Source organism: Phalaenopsis equestris, unplaced genomic scaffold (genome assembly GCF_001263595.1).
Source record: "Phalaenopsis equestris unplaced genomic scaffold, ASM126359v1 Scaffold000340, whole genome shotgun sequence".
NCBI lineage: Eukaryota > Viridiplantae > Streptophyta > Magnoliopsida > Asparagales > Orchidaceae > Phalaenopsis > Phalaenopsis equestris.
Genome location: NW_018164782.1, coordinates 331,489 through 344,755, shown reverse-complemented (window position 1 = coordinate 344,755; position 13,267 = coordinate 331,489). Strand labels below are relative to the sequence as shown.

Genomic DNA, 13,267 nt, shown 5'->3' with positions numbered 1-13,267 from the left:
TATCTCCATTCATGTTTATCTTGCTAACATCCCACTTTTATTGAACAGTGGTCGTATAATTCTTAATCAGTTTTGCCCTTTCTACTAGCTTGGAAACCTTCTTTATCCTAAATGGAATCAATGGTTGTCTGAGATTATCTTTCAACCCTCTCAAAAACCAATAGAACTTCTCCTTCAAATTGTTGATCAAGCGAGCTGAGTATCTCATCAATTTTGTGAAATCAACCTCCTATTGCATCACTATCATTCCTCCCTACATCAACATTGAGAAAGACTCCTGCAATTGCTGCCAAGCTGAAGGTAGTACAAAACAATTTCAAAAAACTGATGAAATTCCCTAAGCTCATGGAATTTTGGGTCTTTTTGGGATAGTTGCAGTTGTTTAAAGAAGCAATTGTGAAACTGCTGCAGAAAAAACTGTTGATCAAAAAATTGCAGTGGATACTACAATTTTTTTTTTGAAAAATTCATGCCGCAACATTCTAGCAGCCAGTGTACTTAGCTAGGTCTGGTGACAAAACAAAACTTTCAGTTGCAAAAAGCTAACAAAATGTTTTTTTGTCAAACAAAAAAATTGTGGTGCAGCATGCACCGCCCCCCAAAATGCACCCTTGATCTTCCTTAAAATTTATATTCATGTTGTCCCAACCATAAATGCTCTGACTCACCCTCTAGCACAAATACAGCAAATGGAGCATTCATGCCTTTTAGGCACTTGCTACCATCAAATATATTTTCCACTCATAGAAGCTAATAATCAATCTTTTGTGGCTTTACAAAATCCTTGAATTAGGGTGGCTTCATACTCTAAAAGAGTTTAACGTATTATCCATTTCTTACTCTTTATACTCGTCATACTGTACCCATCACTAAGCAATTATGCCACCATTTCTTTTTGGTAGCCTCATTCTATGGCTCATCTTGCAATAAAACCTATCTAGAACTCCCACCAGTGGTCCGATCCTATTATTGGTGTGTCATATGATCTCAACCCAACACATAATAAATAATTATACAAATGATACATAAAAATAATTACTTATATTGCAAAAGCAAATCCTGATGTCTACCCACTCTCTGTCATGATTCTAAATATTTTTCGAAGGCTTGGTGCACAATTCAATTCCTCCTAGTCATTACATGCTGCTTCTCATCACATACTAACTCAATGTAGCCTTGACATCGTAACAAATTACACCAAATTGGGGAGATGCAGATAAGGACAACAACTCATTTATAATATAATATACATTTATAACTTCAAAATCATTATTCCCATCTAAAAGCATTATCAATTGGATATGATTAAATATTCCCATCCAGAAACACAGAGTTACTGAACCATTACATAATTAATATACAACGATAGAGTAAACATCATTTTCATTTACATTGATCGTAGTCTTTACAATACAAAGAATAAATGCACAAAATCATGATCATGTAAATCATCAAAAGTCAAAACCTATACAGTTAAACATAACAGCATAAATGATTACACTAAAATGATATCAGTACAAAGATATATTTCTCAGAACAACCTCCACTCCAAAGTTTACTCTTCCTCTAGAAAGCATGTACACTCCAAATACTTTTTGTGCTTGTGTCAAACACATACACGTCTTCAACAAACCACAGAAAGTGTCCAATGCACTTAAGATTAAGTCAAAATTATTTCAAAAGGAAATTAAGCTTTAGCACTGATTGAGCATCATTTGACATAAGGAAGTGATTACATTAAAATGATATCAGTAAAAAGAAATCATTATCAGAACAACCTCTACTCCAAAGATTATTTTTCCTTTAGAAGGCGCAAACACTTCCAAATACTATTCGTGCCTATGTAAAATAATTGAAATTTCTAAAAATGTGTATGATATGCTTAAAATTAAGTCAAAATTATTTTTAAAGGTTATTTTTCAACAAGCCCTAAACATAACAAAATAATTGAAATTTCTAAAAATGTTGCACCGACTAAGGGCGGTACTCTAAGAGCAGCAAATGTGTCGGCAAAACTAGATTATATTGCTATTATATCAAGAAGTATAATACAATTTTAGATGATAAAAATGAAGATGCAATTTTTATCACCATTAGTTTCATTTGCACCACTAGTCCCATAAGAAAAACCAAGTACTAGGGCAAGTACTCTTGATTAATATTTGAAATTAATTCAAATTTTAAGAGGTCTTTATTCTGTTTCGCATTGATTTAAGCAAGTTGTCAAGAAATGTGACAATGAATATCAAAGGAAGCGAAGAAGTTTAATTGTATCAAATAACTAATCATATTATAACTTAGACCATTAGATCACACAAGTTTCTACATAAGCTAACTATAAATATGAATGTTTGGTGAGCAACATCCTTAAAAAATGCATGGCAAGCATATGTCATCACCACAACAATCAAAAATTCATGTATACAAATTAGTGTCATGGAGGAGCTATAATACATAAAATAAAAACACCATAAAACTTGGACGGGTGTTGGGTTAATACATTTTCCTACAATAACAATGAGATTAGCAATGAATCTAATGGCTGGGACAATTGAATGATAGTTGATGACTAGATTGCATGGATAACAGTGTTGAGGAGTGGTGAAAGAACTCGGGGACCAACAAAAAGAGAAAGCAAGAAACCTCGAATTTTTTTATAAGAAAAACAGAAATTACATTCAGTGAGAAATAAAAAGAAAATGATAAATAGTTAGTGTGGAAAAGGTGGTTTTTCTAAAAACACTCCAAGTACAATCTTCAAGGTAAGCACCATCCTGTAAATTCCCGTAAGTGTCATATCTAGGATTTAAGGAGTCATCATAAGGAAAAAAAAGCTACATTCTTTAAGATAAAAACCATTTATACCCATCATATAATTTGAATAATATTGTGTGTATCTCCTTAATCCTGAATCTTCCAATATCACATTGAGAATAATTTGATTAAACGATCCTTATTCTAAAAGTTTCTAGAAACTTATAGAGCTTTTCATGAGTTCATTAAAACCTTCTTGATTCAATTTGTTTTAGTAAACCTACTATAGATACAAATAAATCTATAAAGAAATTATGAGAAATGATTTATAAATTTTTCTTCAGGCATATATGAATATGCTTCATATGGCTGCATTTGGATATATTAGTACATAAATGTTTTTTTTTACCACAAATGAACGTCACCATATTATAAATCATCCAAGAGCCCCTGACACTTTTAATCATTCATACTATGCAATATTCGAACATGATGATTTGATGATATTCATTACACATACTACGTTATAAATGGTGCCACTATTATTGTTTGCAATGCATACCTCATGTCTTGTCATTTACACTATAATAAATGGAAGTTATTTATTGAGTTTAATTCTCAAACTTATTCATGGAAAAACAAGAGCCCCTGACACTTTTAATTATTCATACTATGCAATATTCGAACATGATGATTTGATGATATTCATTACACTCGCTACGTTATAAATGGTGCCAGTATTATTGTTTGCAATGCATACCTCATGTCTTGTCATTTACACTATAAAAATGGAAGTTATTTATTGAGTTTAATTGTCAAACTCATTCATGGCAAAACTTCTTTTAATATTCCCTACAAGGCGGTGGCTTGGTGGATAGTCGCTACAAAAGCAAACCTTTCAATAGTAGTTTTTTTATTAATTTGTTATTTATGTTTCAACCACAGCTCTAGCTTAGATATATATTTAATTTCGGGTTAGTTACTACTTTTTGGTTTATTCTTTTATTTTATTTCATTAGTTGGTATTTAGTTTTTCTTGCTGAATTATTATTGAAGACAATTGATGCAATGAATTTTTAATTTTTCCTATATGTTTTGTTTATGATTATTTGCATATTAATCTTTTTTCTCTCAAATACAAATCAATTTTACTTAAATTTGACTTTTTAGGTTTATTTAATGTCGACCCGGGGCATTGAATTTTCAAGCCCCATCACTATCGTTTCATTTTTTTAATAAGGTAAATATTGTTATGATTTGAATCAGCGAGCATTAAAATTTTGAAGGAAGGGTTGTATTGATCGGAATCAGAGGAAGCAAGAAGCGGAAGTGGAAGGATTTTTATATTTGAATACGGGGACTAATCAAAGGATTTGGTGTTTTATTTATATAAATAATTTTTATTTAATGTTATTAAGTTAACATTCAAGTTTATAAATCAAAAACTAGCGATTAAGATTGTGCGAGCAATCAAATTCAAGGACAAGGAAGATCAGATAGGGACTATACAATAGAAATGAAGATTTTAAGGAGAAAGAAATAAGCAAGCTTAAGATGAGAATTATATTTCTACATTACAGTAGTATTTCTTACTTCTTGATTACATTTTTTATATTATTTTTTCAAATTTATGATTTACTTCACTAAGAATTAAACTACCAATGATGTCTTCATATTGTTAAGTTAGACACATGCATGTTGATAATTCTGCAAAAACATTTGCATAATAGTTTACCTATGAAGTTATTAGATTATTGGATGTCATTTAAATTCTAGTAAATGTGTATTTGTTCATTAGTAGATGAATGCAAAGTGTTGCATAAGAAAATTAATATATGCTATGAAGTATGAAAATATTAACACATGAATGTTTGTATGTGCATGTTGAGTTGAGAAATTCACCCTCTCATGCTACTGACTGGGGATGTCAGTGTACCCGTGGGCATAAATGTATTCTTACCATCTCAGACAATTGTGATATTTAGATCACTAAACACTGTGTTGAAAGGATAGTATCAACCTGAAGTGAGAAGGCACATTTTCACCTAAGACAATCATGTAATTTAGATCACGGACCGCTATGCCGACGAAAGAATATCGATCAATGGTGTGTTCAACTATATTTAGACGATACTCCTGAAAAGAATGTGAAAGTTAAAAAATATAAAGTATAATAAAGTTAAAGATCAAATATTAAAAAATAAACTAAAAGCTGATGCATGTAGAAATATTTAAATTTCTTCCATGAGCATATTTAGATTTCTTCCATGAATAAATATCATAGATTTATGATTTAAATTATTATATGATTTTCTAAACTATTTAAGAAAATGCCAACATACATATTGTCTCCTTTTTTTGCGGGTCACTAAAGTGTAATTGTTCCACTAGATTGTCTTATATAACTCATTATGTTAGTTTATTTTTTTTGAGGTTCAAGCTTTTAAATAAAAAATGAACACTATATGAGAGGATGTGTACATAAGGCCATGTTAGAAGATATAAAGGTAAAATTTTACTTATTAATTAAATTGTTTTCTTTACTAGTTCTTTCCATTAATATTTTAATTGTAAATTGTTATTGATGGAAAATGAATAGAAAATATTAAATTTCACCGTCCGACCGTCCGTTACCGCTTTGGAAATTTCAAGCCCTCAAGTCGGGTCATGACATTTCATGAGTTGAGATTAATCCCTTCCTTGTGTCTCATATTATCGGAGTATACCCCTTCCTGATCACAAGTTGATATTTTTCATCTCACTAAAAAAGTTGCCACCATTGACAACTTTCTTGAGTTTTCAGGAGGTACCAATATTCAAAACCCTCCCTTTAGAATTTGAGAAAGCCTGACTTATGTCCCTCACTTTTCCAAATTATCCACTAAGATCACTCTATGTTACCACGCAGTTGTTGAACTCTCATCAACAACAATAATAAAAAGACTAGATTGTTCTAATAGATATACATAGTATGGTCCTAATATTATTTCAAATTTCGATCAGGTTTTCCATCTCTCTTATAATAATACAATGCATGCAATAACTGACATTCTCTGAAGGGAACAATAGTGATGGTCCAATCCGGTGACAATAACTACAAAATGGTTAATCTCTTTCTTGATGAGGAGAACATCCATTCAAAGTTTAAAAACTATTTGTGTGCTCATAAAGCAATATTTTACATGTGCGCCAAAATAAGAAGCACTTCAACCAATAACGTGTCATTGCTAGGAAGTTTCTAGTAAAAGCATGGGGAATGAATATCTTTGCAGTTTTTATGTTGAATCCTTGCCATAATGGCTGCCTATGATCAATTAGAACTGTCAATGAGTAGAACATGTTTACTTTTGCTGATAAGGCCAGTAATGGATAATGGATATAAAAAATTAATGGGGCATTTACATAAATAGCACACAATCCTTATGTACTTACTATCCCGCATCTAAACTTTCATATTTACACACATAGCACTCAAATCCTTATTATCACATTAAAAATAGCACTATTACCACTGTTTAAAAGTTAAAAAAACCTTTTCATACTTAGGTTTAAAGCACTGAATTGATATGTATGTAAATATGAAAGTTTAGGTATGTGATATGTAAATACAAAAGAATTGTGTGTTACATATGTAATTTTCCCAAATTTATCAAATGTTTATTTTTGCTTATAATGCCAATAATGGATAAAAGATTTCAAAAATTAATAACATCAATATGAGCTAAAAGGCAATAGATTCAGCATGCAAGAATTTAAAGGCAAATATGCATTATTAAATGTAGTTAAACAGGTGAATGAATTAAATTTAGATAAATCTGGTAATTTAACTAGTGGAACCTTCAAAGAGCAGACCTATATCAAAATCTAACGTATAAAAGAGATGTTTTTGCTCCTTAAAAGGATGGTAGAGGCAAGCCAAAGTTAATAACTTGAACATCACTTTTTGAGACTTGTGAGCTGCTTGCTAATCTAAAACAACTTACCTTGCATAAAAATAAAATGCAGCAGCATTTTTAACTGCATCATGCGTGATGCTGGAGAAAGAATCTGTGCAAAACCGCGCACCCAATAACATGGCATCTTCATCTTGATCCTGCTTTAAAGAACTTTTAGTTTCAATATTTCTTCTACAAAAAAATATTGGGGCATTTAAATACATAGCAAACAATTCTAATGTATTTACCTATCTCACACCTAAACTTCTATATTTACACACATAGCACTCAAATATTTAATATCACATAAAAAATAGCATTATTACTACTTGTCAAAAGTGAAATACACATTTTCATGAATAGATTTAAAGCATAAAACGCTATGTTTGTAAATATTAAAGTTTAGCTGTGAGATAAGTAAATACATAAGGATTGTTTGCTAGAAATGTAAATTTCCAACAAATATTTGAATGTACTAATGGCCAAAAAAAAAAATACAGTCAGAAAATTCCAATTTGCAGCATGTTTTATACAGTATGAGCACTTCAGTATTTTAAATTATTTGGTATATATATTCAAACCTGCTTAGCCCAAATGCACCAAATTTGATTAATTCTTGAATTGGCTTACAAAAAATAGAGTAAATTTATAAAAGCCCCAATTTAAAGAGTTTAGGTTAGCGTTTTAAATTTTTTTGATTTGAGTTCAAGTTAGTCCCTATTAGAGCTCCAATTTAAAGAGTTTGGGGACCAATTTGGCACTATTAGAGCCCCAATTTAAAGAGTCTAGGGACCAATTGGCACTTCTATAAACTTTGGGACTAAAATAGCTCCATGTTAGTCAAGGGACTATTTTGCCACTTTGCTCAACAAAGAATACTCAAACCTTCCTAAAATGGGCTAACCTAAACTCAAATCAAATGAAACCATAATAAGCCAAACTTGAAACCAAACAAACTCTAAATTAAGTCACCTGGAACTGAAACTAATCCCTTAGAAATATAGTTAAAGGCTTCTTAAGGAATTCCAGAGGCTTAACCAAATATACTTAACACTAGATGGACCAAGCTTAGCCCAAATGCACCAAATTTGGGTAATGCTTGAATTGGCTTAAAAAAATTAGAGTTAATTTATAAGAACGCTTAATGAAATACCAAATATACAAAAAACAAAAATAGTCCAACAACTGTGTACACCTAGACAACCCAAACCGAGAGTATTCAGAATAGAGGAAATCTTGGATTAGCTTGAATGTATCAGTCCAACTCCCATCTTTTCTTAAAATTGTCTTCCGTTCACATGGCAGATATCTATTGGTCCATTCTCAAGCATGGATGAAAAATGTTGATAGAATTTTCAAAAAATATATTTTGTGACTCCTCTTTGAAAAATTTATGGCTCCACCATTGGGTATGCATGCAAATATGAATGTTCAGGTGATAGATATGTAAATATACAAGAATTGTGTGGTATGTATGTAAATGCCCCAATCTTAAAACATTGTAGAAATTTGATGGTGACAAGCCAGACAAACGCCATTTGTTAAAAGAATTTAAGTAAATTAAAGGCATATTTACATACATAGCACAATATGCTTATGTATTTAAATATCCCAAACATAAACTTACATATTTACACAGACAGCAATCAAATCTTTACTTCCACATCAAAAATAGCATAATTACTACTTTCTAAATGTAAAATATAACTTTTCATCCATAGGTTTAAATGACCAAAGTGATATATGAAATATGAAAGTTTAGGTGTGAGATATGTAAATACATAATAATAGTGTGCTAGGTATGTAAATTTCCCATAATCAAAAACCAAATGTATGCATCAGAGCATGCTAGAGCTGCACACATTACCTCATCTAACAATATCACCAAATACTCCGTCGGCAAAAGACGATGATGACCAGATCCTTCCATGGCCAACCTTAGACTGCATCCTGTAAGGAGGATCTCCCGTCCTCTCTTCAAAATCCCACCATCCGATTCAACTAGATGGTAGTATCTGGAAAGCAGGACAACTTTTCAACAAGTAAATGTTATTATTATATATGGCGCATTTACATACGTAACTCCCAATTCCTAGCTATTTACATATCTAACACTTTAAATTTTACATTTATGCCGCCCAAATATATCATATCACATAAAAAATACCACTATATTAACTTTTAAAAAGTGAAATACCAATTTTCCATGCATAGGTAAGGTGGCATATATGTAAAAAATGAAGTTTAGGTGTTGGATATGTAAATACATAAGAGTTGAGTGGAATGGATGTAAATTTTCCTAACTATAGATATATGCGGAGAGTAGATTAACCCTCTAGGTATAACATTTAAATATAACAATTGACACAACAATAATTTTTTAGTGAATTTTGAATTTTTAAGGTGCACATAAAATATAGGATTCCTTGAGAAGTTTATACAGGTGATGACATTATCAAAAGAGGCAGAAGTACCCGGTACACTAACATTAGTTTCTTTTTTCTTTTAATATAAATATCATTACAAACCCTTAAACACTAGTCACAATGTAGCAGGGCTATTCGTGGAAGCCCGATGGCAAAGTTGCGTAAGGGCTTGTTGCCATGCGTGAAAAGGCCCATTAAAGCTTTTGGCTTGCTAGCGTATACTGATGTGGGATGCCTTTTCTTTTTTTATTGAAGTGTAATTGTGTGGCGTGTGTATGGGAAATGACAAATCCTAGGGGGGAAAAAAAAGAAGGCCCCTTTCATTCTCATGTTCTATATGCAATGTCAACAAAAGTCGAGCAAAATCATTTATTTCAATTTTAGGTTTTCTAAAATATTTTAATTTCACATAAGCTGACGAAAAACTTTGAAAGAGGACAAAAAATCAAATTCAATGGAAAAGAAAAATTTTTACAATATTGCATAAATTAATATGTATGAAAACTCAAAAGGAGAAATTATAAATAACACTTTTTTTTTTTTATATCAGTACATGTTTATGCCTTTTACATCAAAACTAGAACAAAAAAAATTCTTAAAACAATCAAATTTAGTCCGAATGAAACATGAGTACTTTTTGAAATCATAGTTTCTGCGCCAACTAAAAGAAATTTCTTGCACCCACCCTAATTATTAACTTTTAATATAAAATATATTTATAGATTTGAGCAAAAGCAGGTTAGAGCTTCTACCTGCGATGTAGATATAGATCAATGGTGCAAGAGCTCCATAGATCCCCCAAAGTAAGCATATATATGTCTGTGCCTGATCATATGACATGTACAAATTTTAATTAGATATTTAGCACTTTAACTAGCAGTATGTTTAGACTTCTTATTATTAGCCCACATTTGAATTGAAATCAATAAGAATATAGATAAAAAACAAATATATATAAGAACAGTGAAGATCACAAATTGTAATAGAACTTTTATAAACCAGTGAAAACAATTCCGCACAATGCAATTGAATGGCTAGAAAACTATTGACGCCTTTTCTCTCATGCACCATGCATTTTTGTTTTTGTCTTCTTGATTGTGCTATGGAAGCTCTTCTCAAATTCCAATTCATATCATATAAACAGGAAAATAACTTGATTTGTTTTGTGGTTAAATGTAAATGGTCATTTTCCCTACCATATTTGGCATTGATTAGATAGCAAATATGAAGCTTCACAACTCATGGACATGACTACGCATAAAAGTTACAAGCAAAATGAATACAAAGAACAAACAAAATACACAATCATAAAGCAAGTTTGTGTGGGCTTGCTTAATAAGATCTGCCTTTCTCCATGACTGCAGAGAGATCAAATATAACAAAAGAGTATAACAAGCATTTATCTTTGATTAATTTGAAGATAGGGATAGAGAAACAATTTATCTATGTAATGATTATGGGATAACACACCTACTAAGAAGATGAGTATTAGGCATGTAGAAGAATGCATTGATAATGTTGTTATTATTGTTTTCCCTTCTTTACTAAAAGAGCTTCTTCTGTCTTCATTTCCTTGTTACATGGCTTAAGGCTTCAGAATCTCTATCTCCCTCCCTCTCTCTCATTTATTTGCTTGCGACTGCGGGATGGTTTTCAGCACCATGCAACAATTTCTTTGTATAATGCTTGAATAAGGTAGATATCAAGGTTATAAATATTAAGTGAATGTAGCTAGAAAACATAAAATGAAAAGGTTAAGTAGAAGGTGGTGGGTAACAAACTTATAGAGATTAGGTAAAGGATGTTATTTAAGAAACTTATGGGGAATGGATGAATAAATTTATCTCTAGATCTCAAAGTAATATATAAATCCATGTAATTTCCAAATGATTATAGAAGTAAATAAGCAAGTTACAATGCATGCAGAATGACAATCAAACTTAAGTGTAGATTTTTTTTAATATCTACAAAATATTCCTATAAGTAAATACTAGAGAATATAAGAATACACACTATACAATGAACGAGAATTGGTGGGATTAAAACACATGCACGGATCCCACCAAGTTGGTTGGTTCATTCTTTAAATTTAAACTTTTGTAAAGAGGATCTATGCAAACTAGTAATATAATCACATTAAACTTCAATATATTTAACTATATGTCACGAGTAAAATTGTTTTCCACCTTGTAAGTAGGATCAAATGAAGTTTAAGCTCAAAAGTCCCTTCCTCTTTCACTGCAAATTCAACTACTGATCATTAAGCAGACTAAAACACTGTTAGCCACTCCTCCATGGTTGAACAAGATGACAACTCTAAAATTAAAGTTGGAACAAAAGAAGAATCAATATTTTTAACTGCTTTCAGTTCAAGGCAACGTTGTTTTGCTCCCCAATCATAGTGAATCTTCACAAGATTCATCCAAAATAAATTTTAAGTCTTTGTAACTGCTGGAAGATGAAAAAAAAAAACAGAGCATTGTTGTATGAAAATTGTTTCTATCCTAAAACAGAAGTTAAGGCACACCTTTTGCATGCTCTGTTGGAAATAGAGGCGGTGAGTGTATAAGTACGAGAAGGAATGACAGGTTTTGAGGTACCTGGGAGAAGAAACGAAAGCACAATAACAAAATAGCCGCTTCAATGCAGCTGGTTGGAGAGAGAAAATTCTTCTCAAAAATTGAATCGATGGTGACTGTGTTCGGAAGCCTTGTTCTCCTGCGCCGCCTCTTCAATGGAGCCATCCATTCCATATTCTTTTTTGAGGTCAAAAACCTCCGCTGCTCGCACCAAGCCTGTCAAAAAGAATCAAAAGCCCCATTAACTCAAGAATCAGAGCTTTCACCATACCCTAGCACCTACACAGATCAATATATACGATCCCTAGTAGCTGTAGTTTAAAGTGATCGAAGATGGGGTTTCGGGAATGGAGAGATTACCAGGAAGATCTCGGATAGAAGAATTCCGGGGGTGACTCCGCTAGGGTATGCGATGCAGGTTTTGAGGATACGGGAGACAACCCAGCTCCATGACGGCACGCGAGAGTCCTCTGCGCATCCCCGGTCTTCCAGCAGGTTGTCGTCCGGGAAGAGAATCGACCTAGCGTGCGCCACAAACCCTAGAAAGGCGTCTTCTTCCTCGACAGCGGCTCCGCTGCCGCCATGAGGGCGGAGTGGTGGCCACCTCCCTTGAGAAGATTCCATGAGCAACAAAAGGAGGATTAGAAGTTCAATCTCACCTGGAAGTGCAGCTAATCGTTAGGGTTTAGAGTTGTGTCTTTGAGTCGGTTATTTGGCGGGAACGATGTTCCAATTGGGTACAATGTGAGAGGCGATTTTTTTTAAAATAGCCTTCCTAAATTTATTTTTTAAATCGACATAGAAAAAATAATTAAAAATCGATAAAATAACCCCTGACGTGCTGGCTTATAATAAGAAATGCACAACAAAATATACGTCAATAGTTATTCTACGATTTTCAACCTAAACTTCGAAGGTTCAACAAAAATTATTCTAAAATAGAAATTTAATATCGTATCGCATTCAGCAACAATGCTAAAAATTTGATGCCCAATATACTGTGAAGCACAAGACAACCACAAAAGTGTACTTGTCGCTCAAGTAATACATGAATTTGAATATGTGTATTGATGCCACGGGGAACTAGTTAATTATCACAACAGGATAATGTTTTAGTTTACTAGTCTTACATTTAATTTGAAGTGTCACGTTTATAAATTTGTTAGAGTGACTAAAACTATTTTTATAAATAGTTTAATCTTATGAACTAAGCTTAAAATTTTTATCAAGTGGGAATGCCTTCTTTGAATTAGATGTAACAATGTAGCTTTATCCACGTGATCCAAATATTGTTGACAAGCAAGAACAGCAATGCTCTTGAGCATCTTTTGAGGTCATTAAAAGCCTTAGGATTTCATATTAGATTTTAGTTTTATAAACCATGTAGAAACCCTAGTAGTTGTGTGTTCGTCTACGTGATTCCATTACTTTAGTGTTAACTTAACTATTCCAGCAGTTCACTTCCATGAAAATATATCACAATTCATTTTAACATTCTTAAGTCACTAATTTTGAAGTAAATAACATGCAAAATGTTATCATATCAATGTGTTACAATCAATATATTAATCAC

The 13,267-nt window shown here is 32.1% G+C and overlaps 1 protein-coding gene across 1 annotated transcript in view; it reads right to left on the bottom strand.

The window, feature by feature from the left end:
• The window catches only part of LOC110025892, a 17,313-nt gene extending 4,902 nt beyond the window's left edge, over window positions 1–12,411 (bottom strand). Inside the window, 6 exon segments of the mRNA XM_020726578.1 lie at window positions 6,738–6,847; window positions 8,557–8,704; window positions 9,868–9,940; window positions 11,716–11,749; window positions 11,752–11,910; window positions 12,055–12,411. Coding sequence (XP_020582237.1) covers window positions 6,738–6,847; window positions 8,557–8,704; window positions 9,868–9,940; window positions 11,716–11,749; window positions 11,752–11,910; window positions 12,055–12,318 — 788 coding nt within the window. The 5' untranslated portion in view covers window positions 12,319–12,411.
• Window positions 12,412–13,267: the final 856 nt, after the last annotated feature.